This window comes from Podarcis erhardii (genome assembly GCF_964252035.2).
Source record: "Podarcis erhardii genome assembly, chromosome: 1".
Classification (NCBI taxonomy): domain Eukaryota; kingdom Metazoa; phylum Chordata; class Lepidosauria; order Squamata; family Lacertidae; genus Podarcis; species Podarcis erhardii.
In genome coordinates this window covers 136,236,465-136,256,697 of record NC_138497.1, presented here as the reverse complement: position 1 = coordinate 136,256,697, position 20,233 = coordinate 136,236,465, and the positions used below count along the sequence as shown (strand labels likewise).

Genomic DNA, 20,233 nt, shown 5'->3' with positions numbered 1-20,233 from the left:
AAGTAGTTTCCTTCTCAGGGACTTGTGCAATTACCGGTACTCCTTGTAACTTCAAATAGCATTGATCTGTGTAATTTCCCCGCTAGGGGGCACCAAAAAATCACAAAAGAAACTACTAAGTGGGGTCTCCACTGGAAGCAAAAATACTGGCTCATATTAGATAACAAGTTTCAGCATGCTCATACTTTTGAGAGTGATATACAAAATTATTCCTTTGTTAAGTACATATGCAAACCATTCTTATGGAAGGACAAGTTTCTAAAATGTCGTTCAAAACCTTTTTTGGGATACTGACAAAGCACGGCAGCATGATGCTCTGACAACATGTCAAGAGGACAGAAGCAAGAAGTAAGACTTCCAATAAGTCTCCACTGTTGAATGCTGATGGGGTGAGGCAGGAAGACTGAAAGACAAAAAGTCTTGAACAGTGTCTTCCAGTCCCAAATTGTCTTTGTTGGGGACAAAAATGTCGCTAGGAATAAAAGGAGTCTAATTTCTCTGACTACTGGATCCAGAAGAGAGATAAGAATATTTCAAGTCCTAGGGCCTGACAGACTGCGGACTTTCTTGCCCAGCAAGGAAGGAAGAGCTGCCGAGAGTCTGAGGGTCCTGCTCCGCCCTCTCCGCCATGCCCAGGACGGGGCCGGACAGGCTTCACAAGGACTGCTGCTACCCAGCAGAGAGTACTGTTCACATTCTTTTAAACTGCTTTTTAATTGTGTTTTTAAATTGTTTAAAACTGGTTTTAACTATGTGTTGCAGGGGAGGCTGTTCCTGATTATATTTTGTTTATATTTTTATTCTGTTTATATTTTGATTATGCCTTTTGTGTTTTTCTATTGTAATTTTATCTTGTAAGCCGCCCTGAGGCCTGCAGGTATAGGATGGTATATAAAATAAGGCCTCTGAAAAATGCTTGAGATCCATAGCCGTAGGAGCACTCCCCTCACAATTTCACAAGTAGCAGTTATTAGGAAAACCAAATTGGCAACACATCAGATTGTATTATTAATTAATTAATTGGTAAATTTGTATACTGCCCTTCAAAGATCACAGGGTGGTTCACAACATAAAAAGAAATATTGTAAGAACACTGTAAGAAATAAAACAAAAACTGAATGACTTTCTTGTGTCATATACCAATTGGGTGCGTTTGAATTCCCTTCTTCAGTGTAATCTTAGCTGAATGACACTATTTTGGATATCACAGCTCAACAGGAATAGCACTGGGGAAAATATACAACTTTAAGAAAACTAAAATATGACACTGCACTGCTGTTGTGGAGCAGTCTGGAAGCAGAATAAGATAAAGGGCTGGACTCCAAAGCCTTTACTGAACTTTCACAGGTGTCCATCACATGACACCAGCCCCTCTGTCCAGGCTGGCCTCGGGAGGATAGTGGACTCAGGGATTTGGCCTGCTGGCCAGGCAGTCCCCCCCCCCCCTCGGCTTTACAACAGGCTCAGCTGAGCACCAATATACAAACACAGAAAGCTCTCAAATGAGTGTGAGAAAAATATGTATGTATGTTATCAACTGCCTTAATCCTATCGCAACCTATGCAGTCATTTCTAGACTTTAAGGCTACAGGTATTGTGGCAAAAGCATTACAAAATCCAAGAGCGTAACAGATTAGCTTTGCAAACCTCAAATCACCGCCCGCCGCATTTCTGGGTGGCAGAACTCTACACGGCTGCCAAAGCCTCCGTCACCTGGTTTGATTCGGTGGTGGCACTGGGGCAGGATGCCTGCGGGGGCACTGCCTCTTGCATTTCTGCCACCTGAGGCAGCTGCTTCACCCCACCTGATGGGTGGGATGGTCCTGTGTCTCCAGCCTTTCTGCCCAGGAGAAATGGACAACACCAAGTTCTCAGTCATCCCCAATATCTATCCTGCAAAATTTCTAGAACTTTTGTTCCGTGAGCTTAAGATTTCGAATGCACGCATAAAGGAGAGTACTACATGTAAAACGGAAGCCAAATTAAACACAAAACCAAAGGCTTAAATACACATCATGCCAAGAGACCGTACATAATTGTTCTCCAAATGTTCTGTTCCTCTCTCACTAAGAGGTTGGCTTCTTTTGTACTGCTGGATGTGACAGTCCAGCAGAGCAGCTTCATTGTGCTGTGAAGCTTAGCTTTTGTAGCATTCTTCTCGCAAGGTCACCACCAGCACTGAATACATCCTTCAATAATTGGGACACCAAATTTGGATTTCTTTCAAAGAACGTAGGCCAAATAATTGGGGTCTAGGTTCTCTTTCCCTGTGTTTGTGTACTGTGCTATGGCTCAAACAAAAAGTTCATGTTCGCTTAAGATGTGGCTGATTTACCCAAGTGTCAAAGCCTTTCACAGTTCTCTAACAAGTCTTTGGGTTACTTTATTTTCCAATGTCATTATCTCCCTGAAAGCAGTTGACAGATACACTTCCATCTTCTCAATAGGGAAAGGGAAAGACTGTGATGTTGTAGAATAAAAGAAAGCAGTCCGGAGCCATTTTGAAACATGAAGTAACCCACCTTCTTACTTAGATATGTGCAATACATGTTTTATTGAGGGCGTTTTAAAATTCATATTGTTGAAATTTCTGCCTGCAATCCTACTTTTGGCTGCCTCTCACTTCACTTGTGAAGTTCAACAAACATAATTATCTGAGTCACAGACATACAGTTTATTAACCACTGCAGTTCAAAACCATAAATCACAGGATTGAAAGGGACCCTGAGAATCATCTAGTCCAACCCCCTGCAATGCAGGAATATGGGGATCGAATCTGAGATTTTGGTGTTATCAGGACCACGTTCTAACCAACGGAGCGATCCAGCAGGTTTTTTCCGTTTGTGGGGATTGTTGTGGGGATCAACAAGAAATAAGGCACTTTGCACACTGAAAACTGCTGTGAAACTGGATTTTCAAAATAAAATGTTTATTAAATGTACTTAAATCAAGTTGCAACTGTTCGTTGCAAGATTCCAAAAGTCAGAAATCAGAAAAAGAAAATTATATGCATTCATTTTGTTATGAAAAGAATAAATGTTAAATGAGGCACAGGTTTTTGTTTTAGTGGAAATCGATTACATAGTAGCACAGTGGTACTTTCCCCAAGTCATTACAGGAATCAAACTGAGATGCAAACCTAGAAGTGAAAGCAACATGGGGACAGATTTTTCTTTCACTTTTTCAGTCTTGTGGCTTGGAACAAGAAAGTATATTGAAGGTTACCTTCGGTCAGTATGTCTACAATTTTGCACAAACTTCTGTCTTCTATTCTTTAGACCAGGGGTTGTCCACCTGGTCCCTACCGCCCACTGGTGGGCGTTTCAGGATTCTAGGTGGGCGGCAGGGGGGTTCTACGGCACAAGCTGAATCCTCCTTCCATTGAGCACTGGTGGGTGGTAAGGAAACTACCTTCAAGAAAGATGCCTTAGTGGGTGGTAGGTATAAAAAGGTTGACTACCCCTGCTCTAGAGAGAGAGAAATCCACACACTATGAAATGGAAGCACTTTTGTATATAAGGCAAGGTTCCCAAAACTTCGTGGCTGCTTATTCTAGCTGCTGAACCCCTTTCATTTACATATAGACAAAAGGAACCCCCAGAATAGTTAACTCAGGGCTTAGTTCTCATAAAGGTACATAAAGTTTCCTACACAGAGAACTGCTGTATTTTTCCATCTATAAGATGCCCCCATGTATAAGATGCCCCCTGTTTTTGGGGACTCAGATTTAAGAAAATGGGGGGAGATGGCCCCGTGTATAAGACATTATTTTTAAGGGGGGAAACCTAGTCTTATACACAGAATAATATGGTAGATTATATGTGAGAAAGATAGACTTGAATAATACCCACCACACACATTTTCAGTCACTCTATTATTAGGGTATACTTGCAGGAAATAAACATTCATATCACTGCAGTTCTAAGCCTCAGTCCCACATAAATGGCAGATCCAGGATCCACTGAGCTGCAGGATTACCAGTCAAGCATTAGCCTTCACCAGGAAAACTGACACCATCACTTCCTAACATCTCAAACCTATCCTCTGAATCTGAAAGGCTACCAGCTTATACTAAACCCATGTGGAGAGCTGGAATGTAACAACACTAAGAGGATTACGTCCAGTCACATGCCGTTATAGTTCCCATCTAAAACCACTGCTTGTCACAGAGGACCAAGTCCTCTTTAAAGAAGCGGGAAAAGTGATTTTGCTCTTTACTCAAGATGAAAGTCATCACATATAAGAGCTTGCTGCTCTCCTAGTCTACTCCTTTAACCTCCTCTGAGCTCCTTCAAACGACACACACACACACTTACTTTGCTGGACTTTTACTTTCCAAGATCACTCACTAATCTGGAAGTATCTTAAGTCTTATTTCTTCTACGTAAAGAGGGATTTATTTGGCCATGTTGACACTATAATGACAGGGGGGATTATGGAGCCATTTCTGGAAACAGGAAAGGAGGTTTCGTGACTTCTATTCCAGGAAATCCTTTGTAAACATCTTTGCTGATTCAGTTCCTTGCTTTCATTCTTTTATCTGAGCAAGTTCAACAGCACTGCCTTTAAGGCTCATCCACACTTCTGCTGGTCCCGTGCCTAGAAAGCAGGGGTCTGAGCTGTTTTCCCTGCTGCTTTCCCCAGGAAAACTCGCTCTTTACTGCTAAATCTGAGCAAACATCCGTCCATGGAAAACCCAACTGATGTTTGCTCCGATTCAGTGGTAAAGTGTGGGTTTTCCCTGGGTGAATGAGGCAAGAAAAGCAGAAGTGTGTTTGGCATATGCAGGGCTTTTTGCATTCGGGACTCACCAGAACTCAGTTCCAGAACCTCTCAGGCGGGTGCCATTGCCATTATAAGAGAACAAGAGAGGGAGGCGTTCATGGTGAGTTCCGGCACCTCTTTTTATAGAAAAGTACTACTAGGCATTTTTATAAGCCATCATCTATATCTAGAAATCTATTTCTGGAGATCTTGCCAGTGTCTAGCAGTATGGCATGCTTGTACATGCAAATTAACATTTTCCAACACTCCCGTCGATACATTTCTTCTGAATAGCTTAGGAGGCTCGATATTTGATCCATGTTTTCTGTCACTCTTCTCTTGGGCATGGTTGGGGACTTCAATCAAGACAATAATACACTCAAACACTGTTGTATTTTAAAATATTAATACAGTAAGTTACAAGCCTCTTGTAAGATAAAGGAGCTTACAACAAGCTAACAGAATCAGAAGTCATTTTTCTGGAGCACAATTTACAACTTCCCTGTCTAGACTAAGATGTCTGATCCATTTTGGCCCCACTTAACATCAGCCCATGTCATTCATGTGTGCTCCAGAGGATGCATTGAACACCACACCAAGGCAACCATTCTACTGGGGAAAGCAATCCCCATCTCCTGCTCGCTGCATGCTTCTACAAGGGTTCTCCTGAACCTCTTTCCAAGCCAATTGTGGGGGCATGGGGGGGGATAAGGGAAGACCCGTTGCACAAGCTCTTGCACAATTTCACTTTTGGGACTTACTAGTTATTGTGGAATCAGAGTCGTAAGGGACCCTGATGGTCATCTAGCCTAACCCCCTGCAATGCAGGAATCTAAACTAGCTCTAACAATCTACCCTCTATTTAAAAACCTCTAAGGAAGGAATGTCCAGCACCTCTCCTGGGAGTCTGTTTCACTGTCGAACACCTCTTCCTGATGTTTAGTCAGACTCTCCTTTCTTGTAACTAGATGCCATTGGTTCGGGTCCTACCCTCTGGAGCAGGAGAAAGCAAGCTTTCTCCATGTGACAGCTCTTGAGATATCTGAAGATGGCTATCATATTTCCTCTCAAGGCTCTTTCCTCTTTTCCAGGCTAAACATACCCAGCTTCTTCAACTGTTCCTCATAAGGCTTGGTTTCCACACCCTTGAACATCTTGCTCACCCTCTTGAATCCCACCCTTGATTTTAGTGTTGTTTGGGGGGAATCAAAACAAATGCCACTTTTTTGGGGGGGGTCCAAATAATTTTTATTGGTTTTCATGTAAATACAAGAACAACATATAACTACAGTAACTTGTCCAGTGGTACATTCTTATTAAGTTTCATACGTAGCACACAGTACGCAAGCAATATGTTTATTTATGCATTATCAATTCAAGCATCCTCTCCACAGAGATTCTTTTATTGTGGGTGGAATAAAAGTACCTTTTGTCTCATTTATAAATGAAAGGAATGGAAGCCAAGTCTCACCAAAAGTGTCTATTCTTGAAGTGCCTTTAATTACCCTTCTGTGGCGAGTAAGGCGTCATGACAGAGCCACATTCCAAATATTATTCACCCAGATTGCAATAGGAATTTCTGTAGGTTGTTTCCAGTATCCAACTATTGTTAATTGGGCTGCTGATAATAGAAAAAATACTAAGTCTCTGCATTTAAAGTTATTGTTTAAATTTAAGTCTAATGATAACAAGGCAAGAGCTGAATTGGGTAACCCAATCATCTCCACCGCTGCTTGATGTACCCGTCACTGGCTGCTGCCGGCACCCCTCTGCTGGAAGGGAAAAGGCTCACACAGTGTGCACTTCCTCCCAGGATGATCCCGGCGTGCGGCTCCCTGGCCTGCTCCCGTTTCCAGCCACCCATGAGGCTGCGAATGGCCTCCTTGGGACTCCCAGTCCCTTCCTGCCTTCCTCCTGTGGTGGCGGCAATGGCCGCGGTGGCCGTTGAGGGATGCTCGGGTGGGGGGCACCGCTGCATTCTTTCCTCAGCTTCAGAGCGGGGTGAGTTTCTTTGCTCAGCTCCCCAGGCCTCCGGGCTCTGTTTGGCTGCTGCCAGGGCGATCTGGGGCAGAGGTTGTTGGGGAACAGGGGGCTCCAAGTGGCCTCTTCGGCTCTCTCATTGGGCTCCCCTGGCTCTCTCCCATTTGCAGCGATGGTGGTGGTGTCGGTAGCGTGGGGACCAGCCAAACCATGTAATTGGTGTTGGTGGTCCCTAGCAGCTGAGGCCGCGGCAACCGCCATCTTGCCTCCCATTTCTTCTCTTTTAAAAGGGATTTTTCCGTCTCCGTCCCTCTTATTTTTATTTTCTTATTGTTTTATTTCATCTAAATTCTCGTCCCCTCTCTCTGACAATTTGAGGAGGCAGGAGAGAGCTGTGTTAACTTTCAGCTGAATATACCAGGACCCAGAGCTAGGGAGAACCGCACAGCAGCTGGTTAAACTCTGCCTCCAAAGATTTTAACCTTTTGACTTTCAATTTTTGGTTTATTCCTTCAAACCGTAATTTGCATCTTGATTTTGCATTTTTAACTCCAAAGAAAGAGGGGGGAAATCTTTACATTTTGATTTTTTAACATCACCTCCCATTTTTAACTTGATTCTGTCTTGAACTCTGACTTTTACCTCCAAAGCCCTACGCCTACTCTTGCACTCTTTACCCACATTCAATTCTTTCCTTCCCCCTTCCTTTTTCTTTTCATTTTGATCTTCATCTATCCTCTCATTCTATTCTTCCCTCTACACTGACACTCCCCTCCCCTTCTCCCCTTCCCTTATATGAGTGCATAGATACACACAAAGCCAGACACATACTAGGGTTGCCATATGTTGGGTTAAAGGTCTGATCTGCAGTCTGATCTGCTCTTCAAAATATAGCAACCCTAAATTAGAAATTCCTAAGCAACTCTTTTGCTTAATCTAATTAGCTTCTTAATGTTTTTCCAGCTGTGTTTTCTCTTGCTGAAGAGATATGTACAAATTAACATTAAAAAACTATGTTCAAGATTTCTGCATCAAGTTAACAGAACTAACAGCAACCATCAGGTTAACAATAAGAGCATGTTTTTTTGTTTTTTTAAAATCATAACCATAATCATTCACTCTCAGCATACCTTGAGCATTTATTCAGTGTCCACATACAGGACTTACCTCAGAATCTTTGTCCAATTTGTCTCTAACCACAATTAAGTTGTACAATATCCGGTCATCATCCGCTTCTGTGTGGGAGATGTCATGAGGGGCACTCCATAAGTTTTTCTCTTCATCCCATGCCTGAGTTGTTCCAAATGAAGCATAAGGATTGTTATTACTGAAATACAATAAAGAAAGAAATGGGAGCTCTGTTAGCAATGCAGCTTTGAAATAGTGATGTAAATCATATGAACTGCCAGCATCACTTATATTTTACACTTATATTTTATATCACTTCTAGCTTACAAGTAGGCATGCAATTTTAGTATGTGGTTTTACTATTTTATGTAACTGATTTAACTTATAGTTTAATGCATTTTTAGATTAACTTGCCTTTAATGTTTGGCTTTATCAATATTTCTATGTATGCTGCTTAGAGGTTACGGATGATTAAGCAGGGCCCGTCCTATGTTAGAAACCACACATTACACAGCAGATCCAAGATTTATTTTTTATTTTATTCTCCCTTTATATGGCCACTCCATGGCAGGAGATCTCTGGGAAGCTCACAAAGCCAACAAAACTTAATTCTAACTCTTCTCTGCCAACACTTTGATTTTTAGTTAAGAGAAGCCCAGGGGATATGAGGTGGTATTAGGGTTAAGAGTGATTCTCTGCAAGTTGTAAAGCAAAGGCTAGACCAAACAACCTCTCCCCCAACCATTTCCCATGTGAAGTGGTTCAGACCAGGAACAGATTTCTTCCCTCAGTGAAGGCCAAACTAAATGAGACAACAGGACAGCTGTGATCACATCTCCCACAAGGTTCTTTAAATCCAGCACTCTGGCTTCTTTTCAGATTGCCTAAAACAGGTTGCAGAAAAGCTAAGTGCACCAAGCTGAGGGCAGGAAAACGGTACTTGAGCAGTGGAGAGGCTGTTAAACTTTCTCCCCTAGCACTGCAACCCAATCCTAATCAGGAGCTCACTTTGTGAAAAACAAGGAGAGCCAAGGCAAAGAGAAAATGCACGAGAGCAACTTCTTCTTCAATATTGAAATGAGAGACGTAACCTCACCAACTGTTTGTTTGTTTGTTTGTTTGCACTAACCGTGTGCAAACTGCTATACGAAACAGAAGAAACACAGTCCTCAAAGCCAAAGTGTACAAAATTAAGACTAGGGTGATCTCAGGTTTTCAACACCACAATCTATCACCAGCCAAACATTGTGGGGTCTGGTGATACCACGATGCATCGCCCCCAGCCCCGTGAGGCGCCAGGGTAAAACTGCCACTGCTCTCGAGGGAGCCGAGGTGCTTTCATGGGGACGACACAGCTTGTGCCCAGTGCTTGTGGCCTGGAGGGAACTTGCACTGCACAGCTGGGGGGCTCCTGCCCCCTGAACAAGCCACGTGAGCCAGAGGAATGTGGGGCTTCTGTGCGCTTCTCAGCCGGGTCCGAGAAGGCTCTCCCCCCCCCCCAGTTGAGGAAGCCCCACGTCCATTCATCTTGCGTATGAGCTGGAGGGACAGGGGGATGTAGCCCAGCCCCCCAAGCGAAGGCACCCTCGCGACAGTAGCCAACGGGCAGGCTACCTCTTTTTCCAGGGAGAAGGAGGCAGCCCGTCTGGTGCCAAGGCAGCTCCTCAGCTGATCAGCTTCAGTCCTTCTGCTTGCACGCAAGCTGGAGAAGGATGGGGCTCGCTCAGCTGGAGGGTGGGAGCCTTTTAATGGAGCTCCACCCTGCCTCCAGCCCTGTAAAACTGCTTGACTGAGGCAAGGCCAGCCAAGAAGTTTAAAGAAGCAGAGAGGAACAAGTCGTATCGCGCCTCGTCGATGCATCTTGTATCTCCCTCTGTGCCAGTATGATGGCAGAGTGGTATGATGGCTTCAATCAGCGGTATATCGCGGGTGAAACTGCCGCTGCTCCTGAGCCCCTCTGCCTCCAGCGCCAGCTGCAGCTTGTTTTTTCCTCAGTGCGCTGGTAGCAGAGGGACTCAGGAGCGGCGGCAGTTTCACTCGCAATATACCGATATACCGCTGAGTGAAGCTGCCGCCGCAGTCACTCCACAGTCATACCTCACACCGGCCCTGGACAATATATTGATATATCGCCCGGGCCTAATTAAGATGAGCAAACTAAAGCAGCTTATAAAATGAGGAAACAGAAAGTGCTAAGTGAATCTCAGATCTTTAAAACTGACTTTTGTATCTTATACAACACACACTTACTCTCTCCATCCAAAGGGATTTTGCTGCAAACCTGCAACCTTTACATTTGGTTTTGTGTATTTCTGGCAGTGTAATGTTTTCAAGCCCCCTTGAACTGGCTGGCTTCAGGAGGATGCCTTGTTTTACTCTTCATCTTGGCATCATGAGGAGCGTCCCAAGCCAAATACATTCACACACACACACAATGCAGAGGCACTGCTCATATGCACCCCTGTGATGGTTTGGTGCAGGCATAGGCAAACTCGGCCCTCCAGATGTTTTGGGACTACAACTCTCATCATTCCTAGCTAACAGGACCAGTGGCCATGGATGATGGGAGTTGTAGTCCCAAAACGTCTGGAGGGCCGAGTTTGCCTCCGCCTGGTTTGGTGCATTCACATGGTAAGAATGGCTGCAAGTGGTGGCTGAGGAGACTGGAAAGGAGCCTAAATCAAAGAGAGAAGGATTGGGTTCAACAGTTTGAGACCCACTGTTTCATAGCAGTATTTCATTTTCTTAAATAAATGTAGAAGGGTAGCTGCAGCAAATAAATTTAAGACTCTTGTGGCACCATAAAGACAGTATTTTCATGGCAGAAGCTTCATCACATGCATTGAATGTTATCCCAAGCTGGCAAGTAGGAATACACATGGGGTGGGATGAGGGGGGGGGGGTTAAGCAGTTAGAAACAAAGGCAAGGGGAAAGGAAAGGCAAGACATAGAGAATGGCCTGATTCACACTTCATGGTGGAATCCGCTTCTGCTTTGCTCCTCTCCTCTGGGGGAGAACAAACAGCGATCTCTGGAGGCGATCAGCAAGCAGGAGGAACAAACTGCGATCTCTGGCTTACTGTCACATCCAAACTGGGGATTATGGTCTGTTTTGGTCATGATTGGTAGGCTAATAGCAAACCTTGGGTTAACAGAGTTTGTTTGGAGTGAAACAAACCACAATCTAGGAGCAGACAGTTTTCAAGCCCCCTTGAGCTGGCTGGTTTCAGTAGGACGGACCCCAACAAGCTGGAAGTCTACATCCAGGATTTTCCGTATCACCATTCACCATCCAGGGGGAAGACTTTAAAGTGCCAATATGTTTTCCCCTACAGGGCGAACAGTAACTTCAGCCATTTTAATCAGGCCAATGGTGGAGAAGAGTTTAATAATAATAATAATAATAATAATAATAATAATAATAATAATAATAAATTATTGGGCGGCTCCCAACAGAATATTAAAAGCATGATAGAAACATGATAAATCCGCCCCTGGACCATGGTTCCAATCCAACTCCTGACTCCCAGCTCTTTAAATGTCTTTAAAATGTTCCTTTTAAAGACATTTATAAAGAGGGAGACCCTGTTCAATTATCTTCTGTGTCCCTTCTAGTTCGGCCCCAACATCTCAGTCACAGCTGATGATTGTGTTAATGTAACCTGGGGCTTTACAGGACCAAAGCGGACGCTGCCTGCTACACATTTTCTCCCTGTATGCTTTAGGTATGCTTCATCAAAAGAATAGGTATCAGAGTTTCATAATGTTGTAGTAAGTTATGTTTACAAAAAGAAAATGAAAAGTTTTTGCCTTTAGACAACACTTCTTCTCTGATGAGTTGCTTTGCTCTGCCAGTCCAGTGGGACGCGGGTGGCGCTGTGGGTAAAACCTCAGCGCCTAGGACTTGCCGATCACATAGTCAGCGGTTCGAATCCCCGCAGCGGGGTGAGCTCCCATCGTTCGGTCCCAGCTCCTGCCCACCTAGCAGTTCAAAAGCACTCTGAAGTGCAAGTAGATAAATAGGTACCGCTTTATAGCGGGAAGGTAAACGGTGTTTCTGTGTGCTGCGCTGGTGCTGGCTCGCCAGCTGCAGCTTCGTCACGCTGGCCACGTGACCCAGAAGTGTCTTTGGACGGCGCCAGCTCACGGCCTCTAGAGCGAGATGAGCGCGCAACCCTAGAGTCGGACACGACTGGCCCGTACGGGCAGGGGTACCTTTACCTTTACCTTACAAAATATGGACTTATTTATAGAGCAGGCATAGGCAACCTCAGCCCTCCAGATGTTTTGGGACTACAATTCCCATCATCTCTGACCACTTGTCCTGTTAGCTAGGGATCATGGGAGTTGTAGTCCCAAAACATCTGGAGGGCCGAGGTTCCCTATGCCTGTTATAGAGAATAGTAGAAAATGGAAATCATTTGGCACACCCTGAACAGCAAAACTTTCACTGACAGCTGTTGTGAATTTATGTTTCACTCTGTTGCTTTTTAAAATAAATTCTGCAATTAGAAGCGTGAGTAATTTCCATTAGCAACCACTTGGAGAATATAAAATAACAGAGAACTGTATTTTCAGAGTAAGGTATTGACATGCCTTTAGAAATAACGGGTTTGGATTAGTACATACCACTTACAGAACCTCAATTAAACGCTAAACAATTCATTTAGGTTCACTGCCACGACAAATTCACTGCCAGAAACACCAGAATATAGTTGGACAAAGGCCATGAAACAGTTATTCTTTAATGGGCCACTTCAATTAGGCAGGAACGTTTTCTCTAGTTCACATTTCTTTAAAAAGCCAATTATACTAATCCCATCTCACCAGGACTCACTTAAGAGGCCTAAAGTGGGAATGAAAGAAGCCTGTCTACCCACTAGTAAAGCACAAGGATGAATAAGGTGCAGAAATATTTTGCCCCACACAGGTTCTAAATAGGACAGTTATGTGATCAAGGAAATCCTAGTTTAATTAATCATGAGCTTTCGTACAGATTTCTAGGATTTAACCGAATCTGCATAATGGTTCATATGACTAAAGCAAAGGCTTGACAAAAGAAAATCAGATTTCTATTGCAGGTGGTACTACTATACGCTCACATAGGAAAGAATATTATTGTTATGAGTAGTAATATTAAAAGTTCATATCAATTAAATGCTGCAGCCTAACTCTTAGGAAGAGGTGGGAAAGACGTTACCATCACCTCTTTATTCCATTTACTTACCCTATAAACATTTACTTACCCTATAAACATTATCTTCAAGTACCATTTTAAAATGTTTGTGTGGTGACCCTGCAAAGAAATGTGCTTGCTTGGAGACTGTTTTGTATCAACATTCAGTAATGTTTGCCCAGTTTGCAAACCCCACTAGTTATAGTAGTAGATTACAATTCCTCTACATAATTTCCTTTGTAAGATCATTATGAGTTAGCTCACACTGATAGTTTTAAAGCCCTGCTAAGGAAAGATATCCTATTACAAATCTACTAGATCAACTAGGAAGACTTCCCTAAAACAAACTGCAACATGTGCAAATTAAGAGATTTTGCATAGCATACTCTAAAATTTATAGAGCAGATGTTCCTGTATGAATACTGCAGCTTCCTTTGTCTGCCACAGTGCTAATGGGCTGGAGAAGGGAAGAGCTCAGAGCTGTACTCACAACACATCACACTCAAAACAGGTGTTGTGTCAAACCATGAGCATCAGCAGCACAGGGCATTGCAGATTCTTCTGCAAGGCATCAGTTACAATGCAAAACAAGATGAACAAAGGAATTGCAAGACCATTAAATCTTATGATCATTTTCAAACAAATTCCCTGCACATGAAGTACTTCTGTAGAGGGGCGGGGGGGGGGGGAGAATAAATCCCAGGTGTAAGAGAGAAGAAAGCAGGAACAAGTGAAAGAACTTTCTCCCGACAGCCAGAACATGGGAAGCCCTCTGCAAATTTTTAATTCAGAATGTATAATTGGCTTTATTGTTTGTATTATGATGTTGCAAGATTTGATTTGATTTGCTACCAATTGGAATGTTATTAATTGAAAATTAATAAAAAATATTTTAAAAAATGAAACTAAATCCCAGGTGTAATAATGCACATATCTAACAGGCATCACAGATGGTTTGTATGGTTTTTCTTACTCGGCCCGTAGCCAACAGTTTGCCACCTGCTACATATACGGTATGTCAATGAAGGCTGGTCAATCTAATGCAATCAAAAAGAGAGTGGAATATAAATGTTACTGTGCTGTACACATATGGCAACACTTCCAAAGAAGCAGTGACCATCTTAGGTGTGTCCAATTGACCTGCGATCGGCAAGTCCTTTAGGACTCGGAACGGGGAGTGGGTGCTTATATGAACTCCACCAATGTGCACAGGGGCCAAGAATGGAAACACACACACACACACACACACACACACACACACACACAAAATGGCCATTGCTGGCACTGCACATACATATGCTCACTTACTAAAAGGACACCATTAATCATATGTGTTTAATCCACAAGCTATGAAGGATTTATCCAAATGAGTTGGCATTTGAGGCCTATTGTTTAAGAAGTGGCAAGCTATGAACATTAGAAATCATTGACAGAATTACAGTAGTACCTCAGGTTACATACGCTTCAGGTTACATATGCTTCAGGTTACAGACTCTGCTAACCCAGAAATAGTGCTTCAGGTTAAGAACTTTGCTTCAGGATGAGATCAGAAATCGTGCTCCGGCGGCACGGCAACAGCAGGAGGCCCCATTAGCTAAAGTGGTGCTTCAGGTTAGGAACAGTTTCAGGTTAAGAACGGACCTCTGGAACGAATTAAGTACTTAACCTCAGGTACCACTGTACATGAATGAACAAATAGCATTTGGGTGTGGGGCATGAGATCGTAGAAAGATGTATTACTCATACTTGTGAAAGCCGCACAGTTTCATAATATGAAAAAAATAACCCACAACACAGTGTCAAGTTACTTTCCATTTTGTCAGTGCCTTCTTCCAAAAACACTATTAAAGTACCAATAACTCCTGCCTGAAGAAAGCAGCAACATACCCACCCACCCTGGCAAACCAACCAGGAATATTATTGGCCAAAAGCACAAATATCCTTTGAGCCTCACAAAGGGCTTTCATTTACAATCCCATACTGTGAAAAGACAGAGCTGCTGTCTATGGGCACAAAAAGGAGCATGCCCAGCATAAGCTCATGTTTCATCCTGTACAGCAAGCAGGAGAGTGGGTTGTCAAGTTCTGCCTCTTTGCTGTAAACTTCCTTGGTTAGAGAAGAATTGTGGCACATACATTGTTCAGTCCAGTGATAATTGCCAAATGGCACCTTAAACCCCGGTTATGGGCACAACAGAATATCTAGGCGCCTTTTTTACATGATATTTTATTATTATTACTTTCACTTTACAACACATTAAAACATCAAATAAAATAATCCAGAATAAAAGAAATTCAAGTTTCAAGGAAAAGAGTTCAGAACCTTCTCTAAGTGAACTCTAGGGAGACAGTGTGGCGTAGTGGTTAGAGTGTCAGACTAGGCCCTGGGAGATCAGGGTTAAAATCCCCACTCATGACCTTGGGCCAGTCATAGCCTCTTAGCCTACCTTGTCGGGTTGTTGTAGGGATTAACTGTGGGAGAACCATGTACTCCCTGAACAAAAAGGTGGGATATAAATGTAGTATATAAGCTCTTCTGCTTACCGGCTTAAGAAAGCTGGAGAGGCCAGCCAGAGCCGTCAGTCGCCAAGCTAGCACCCAGAAATCTCCACATGGTTGCAACTGGATCTGTGCCAGTCACAAAACATGCCTAGCTAGTTTCAAACACTCCTGCTCACAAGATGCTACAAGTCCCAGGTTGGGAAACACATGATGTAGTTACTTTGCTGGAAGTAACAAAACTGTGTCTCGTTAGTGGACGGAGGGGAGAATGTTTGGAAAGCCTATGCACTCTTGAGTTGCACTTGTGGGGGAAAGGTAGGCTATAAGTATTATAAATACCATACCAAAGCTTGGATTAAAATTACTATGAATGACAATCCTAGCAACAAACATCTCATACACTCTATTCAGATAACATGTCATGCATGCTACAATTAAGGAACCTTAACTACGGTTTGATGCCCTGTCCACAAGCTGCGACCGTCACACTGTCTCCTCAGGCTGACAGGCCATGAACAAGGGAGTGGAGCCTAGAAAGTTTTGAGTTCTGATAGAAAGAGAAAGCAGATCAAACGCTCTAAAGTTACTGTGTTTGCTCGAGTCCTGCCTTGGGTTCTGAAATAGAGTCGGAACTGTTCATGGTTTGACATGTTGCCCAAATGGAGCCACGGGCAATTACTACTTTAGGTCTCAACACTGTTTTATAATGAGCAATTGTCATTTTATTGAAAGTATTTATAGTGTACCCTTCACCCACAGGCCACAAGACAGAAATGCACACTCTTCAAAAACAAAGCAAAAGCAATCAAGTTAAAACATAAAACAAAATACAGGATTCCAGTTACGAACCGGAGGAGAAAAGAAAATCACTATTAAAAAATGTTTGCTACAAGTAATTCCCACAAAATCTACAATTCTAGCCTTACTTACTTGGAAGTCTAAATAAAATCAAGAATCGGGCTAATAGCACAAGAAACATCATCTAGGGTTAGAAAGGTTGTAACACTGCCGTTTCGGGGGGGGGGGAATAACCACACCCTGAACAGATATGCACAAGATGATTCTAGTTTTAATCATTTTTCACTGTGGTATGCTTTCTTGACATCAGCTTTGTTCACACAAGCAGTGCCTCAAGTTATGTTCTGTAGCAATCACACATAGAGTTTCTGAGTCCTCAGCACCAACACTGTGTACTCCTGTGTATGTCTGAAGCCCCAATGAATCAAGACCCTAAATTCCTGGTCACTGCATTTAGGAATTCAGCCCAAGTGAGGAAGCTACCGGTATATCCCAAATCTGGGATAAAAACAATGGCCACTAATTTGAATTTGAGATTAGAAAGGCCTCCCTATCTTAATTTGAGCTTCATCGGGTGCCTTTTGTGTATACCAAATTCTGTACTTTTATCATAAAAGTACAAAATTCTTTTTTACTGGAGCTTGGCTGCTGAACTATTCTATACACAGTTGCCCACACACAAATCAAAACCCCAGAGTGTATACCAATAACCTCCATCCATTGAGGATGACCTGGGAGTTTGATGGGTGTGGGTGTGGGTGTGGCTGGAATGTGGTTTGTTTGGTTGTTGTTGTTGTTTTGCTTTTGTTGTTTTTAAGGGATGGCATCCAATTTCGTTGCACTTGTGCAATGTTGCACTTGTGTAATGACAATAAAGAATCTATCTATCTATCTATCTATCTATCTACAAACAGGTTGCTCATCACAGCTGTTTGTAATGGCTGTGGGGATCAAGTTGTCTGTAGCGTCCAGCCAAGTTAGCCAGGCAAATTGCACCATGTACTCACAACTAATCTGATAAATGGAATAGCAAGAACAAAATACAATTTGGCTCACCGTATAAAAACATGCTAGCCCTCATCCCACTCCAAACTAGCCAATATTATTATTGTTTGGAAGCATTTACCCTATCGCCCAAACACAGGTTTACCACCTCAGTGAAACTAGGCCCAGGAGCACAGTGGTTTGGTGGCAGTCGTGTGCCAGTCATTCCACAAACCAGAGCAAACTAGGGCAGATTCCGAAGGGAGCTCCATTTTCCAGCCCTTAATTCCACTTTCATGCATCATTTTAAAAATCATTTCAACTTCACTTCTCGTACAAAGGTGTTTCTAAGGCTAGCTGAATAGGCATTACAAGCAGGGATAATCTCTCCATCAGACACCCAACAGATCATCAACATGCATCATGGGTGTAGCCAAGGGGGGACAGGAAGGGGCAGCTGCTCCACCAATTAATAAAAATACATAGCTAACTGAGGTTCTTCCCCCCCAACAAAAGGCCTGCCCCCCAACAAAAATCCTGGCTACGCTCATGTGCATCATAAGCAGTTAGCAGAACACCCCAGGAAGATGGCAAAGATGCAAACAGAAGACTCAAGCAAGCAATGCCCATCCAGCTCAACAATTCAAATGTTATTGAATTCTTCTGGTTGTTGAAATTTGAACATGATTTCATCATGTGCCAATCGGTGCTAATATTGCTTGGGGAGCTGGAAACAAAATGACAGGGGCATGCTCGGATGAGGAGCAAACAAAAGTAGCCATGGGATGACAGAAGCCAAAGTGAGCCCTTTAAAAATGCACTAAAATGCACCCCAGTTTTTTACTTAATGGATATGGCACACTAAAAGGAAATCCGGAAGTAAAAAAGTACAGTCTGGCGTTTTGAAAGCGTCATGTGGATGGTACGAAAACTTGTACAAGGACTCCATAATAGACCTCCATCTGGAAACATACATGGCAGCTCCACAGAAGCTCCGCGTTCCGAGGCAGTGCACATTCCGGGGAGGACGGCTGCCTCCAAGCCGCGTTCGCAGGCTCCTCGGCGGTACCTGAAAGAGGATGCTGACCAGGTGGAGCCACCTCGGCGGCGCAGCAGTGGAGGAGAGCGAGAGGCGCGCGTCGGCCACTGCGCCCGGTCCCGCACGCAAGCCAAGAGCCTCCGCGCCGGACAGGCAGGGGCCACTCGGCCAAGGCGCCCCCGGCCAGGGGCGTGGGGGGCGTGGGGGGCCTGCAGGGGGGGCCGGCCGCACCGGGCGCAACATCTGGGGGTGAGGGTTAGGGGGCGCAAATCCACAGGTTAGGGGGCGCAAATCCACGGGTTAGGGGGCGCAAATCCACGGGTTAGGGGGCGCAAATCCACGGGTTAGGGGGCGCAAATCCACGGGTTAGGGGGCGCAAATCCACAGGTTAGGGGGCGCAAATGACTTGCCTTGCCCCGGGTGCTGACAACCCACGCTACGCCACTGCCCCCGGCAGCCTCGGCTGGCGTGAAGGCAATGCTTGGAGGAGGGCGGCTGGGCGGCTGGGCGGCGGCGGCGCAGCCCCTTGCCCCCTTCCTGCCCCCTTACCTGACCAGGGGCTCCTTCTCTGGAAGCGCCGCGTCGCCCGGGCATCGTCCTCGGAGGCAGCCGCAGCAGCAGCAGCACCAAGCCTCCAGCCAGTCGCTCAGCCCCATGGAAGCGCGGCGGAGACCCCCACCCAGCGCCCGCAAGAGCCGCGCTCAGCTCCCCCGCGCCCGGGCGCGCAGCCCTGCCCGCTTCAGGCTCGCCGAAATCCCCTTCTGGCCGCGCGCGCTCTCGCGGCTGCCACCTCCCGGGGGAAAGCGGAGAGGCTGACGCCCGCCCCCGTCTCCCTGCTCGCGCACATCTCTCTCGGGCGCTGCTCACAAATCCGGGCTTTAATTTGCACCGCGCAAGATCGAACTGGAAGGAAACACGATCAACCCAGAGTCAGCAGCGCCTGGACCCGGGGGGGGGGGGGGGCGTGAACGCAACAGCAATGCACAGCTGGCACAGAATTAGGCCTTTCCATTTCTGCCATAATGGCTGCTGTCTGACGTTTGCTAAATTTAGTGGCTTCTCAGGACTAACAGAATAAATTTAGCAATGGTTATTAACCATGGAATGGAACCTCCTTGTTCAGAGGAAATATACTTCTGAAGGCCAGTTACTCGAAGGCCCTGTCCAGCTTCACAAAAACAGCTAACAGCTGGCCACAATCTGAACCAGAATGCTGTATGAAATGGGCTTTTGCTCTTACGCAGAAGGGCTCTTCTTAGATTCTTACATAACCTTTCTTTGGTTACACCCTATTTTGTCAGAAGTATGAGGGGTTGTTCATCGTTGACAGATGCAGACACACAGATTTATTTATTTTTTAAGAAACACTCCCGTCCCTCCTGTGGGCTCAGAGCACCTTACAGCTGCTTTTCTAAAAGTTAATAGTCCTGCCACAATGTTTTTACTTTTAAAAAATTACATTATTATTCATTTTTATCGTAAGGAAAAAAAGTATACAAAAATATAACAACTGAAACATAGTAGGAAAGATGCAGCCTGCACATAATAGGATGTCATTTACATTATAAGTATATTTGATCAGAATGTATTTATTCATTTATTGCATTTAAATCCTGTCTCTTTCTCCAAGGAGCTCAAGATGGCCTACATGGTTTCCCACCTTCCTACTCATTTAGTCCCCACAACAACCCTACAAGGTAGGTTAGACTAAGAGGCAGTGATTGGTCCAAGGTCATCCAGTGAGCTTTATGGCTGAGTGGAGATTTGAACCCTGGTCTCCCAGGTTCAGTACTCTATAATCACTACACCACACAGGCTTTCACTGACAGAATGACAGTCAGTGAGAGGAATGATAGCAGTTGT

The 20,233-nt window shown here is 44.4% G+C and overlaps 1 protein-coding gene across 1 annotated transcript in view; it reads right to left on the bottom strand.

Annotated features, from left to right (window-relative positions):
* MREG (melanoregulin) overlaps positions 1–19,126 on the bottom strand; it is a 42,111-nt gene extending 22,985 nt beyond the window's left edge. The window contains exons 1-2 of the mRNA XM_081849871.1: positions 18,920–19,126; positions 7,912–8,071 (exon numbers count right to left, since the gene is read on the bottom strand). Of these exons, the coding sequence (XP_081705997.1) occupies positions 7,912–8,071; positions 18,920–19,026 (267 nt within the window). The 5' untranslated portion in view covers positions 19,027–19,126. The remainder of the gene's footprint in view (positions 1–7,911; positions 8,072–18,919) is intronic.
* Positions 19,127–20,233: the final 1,107 nt, after the last annotated feature.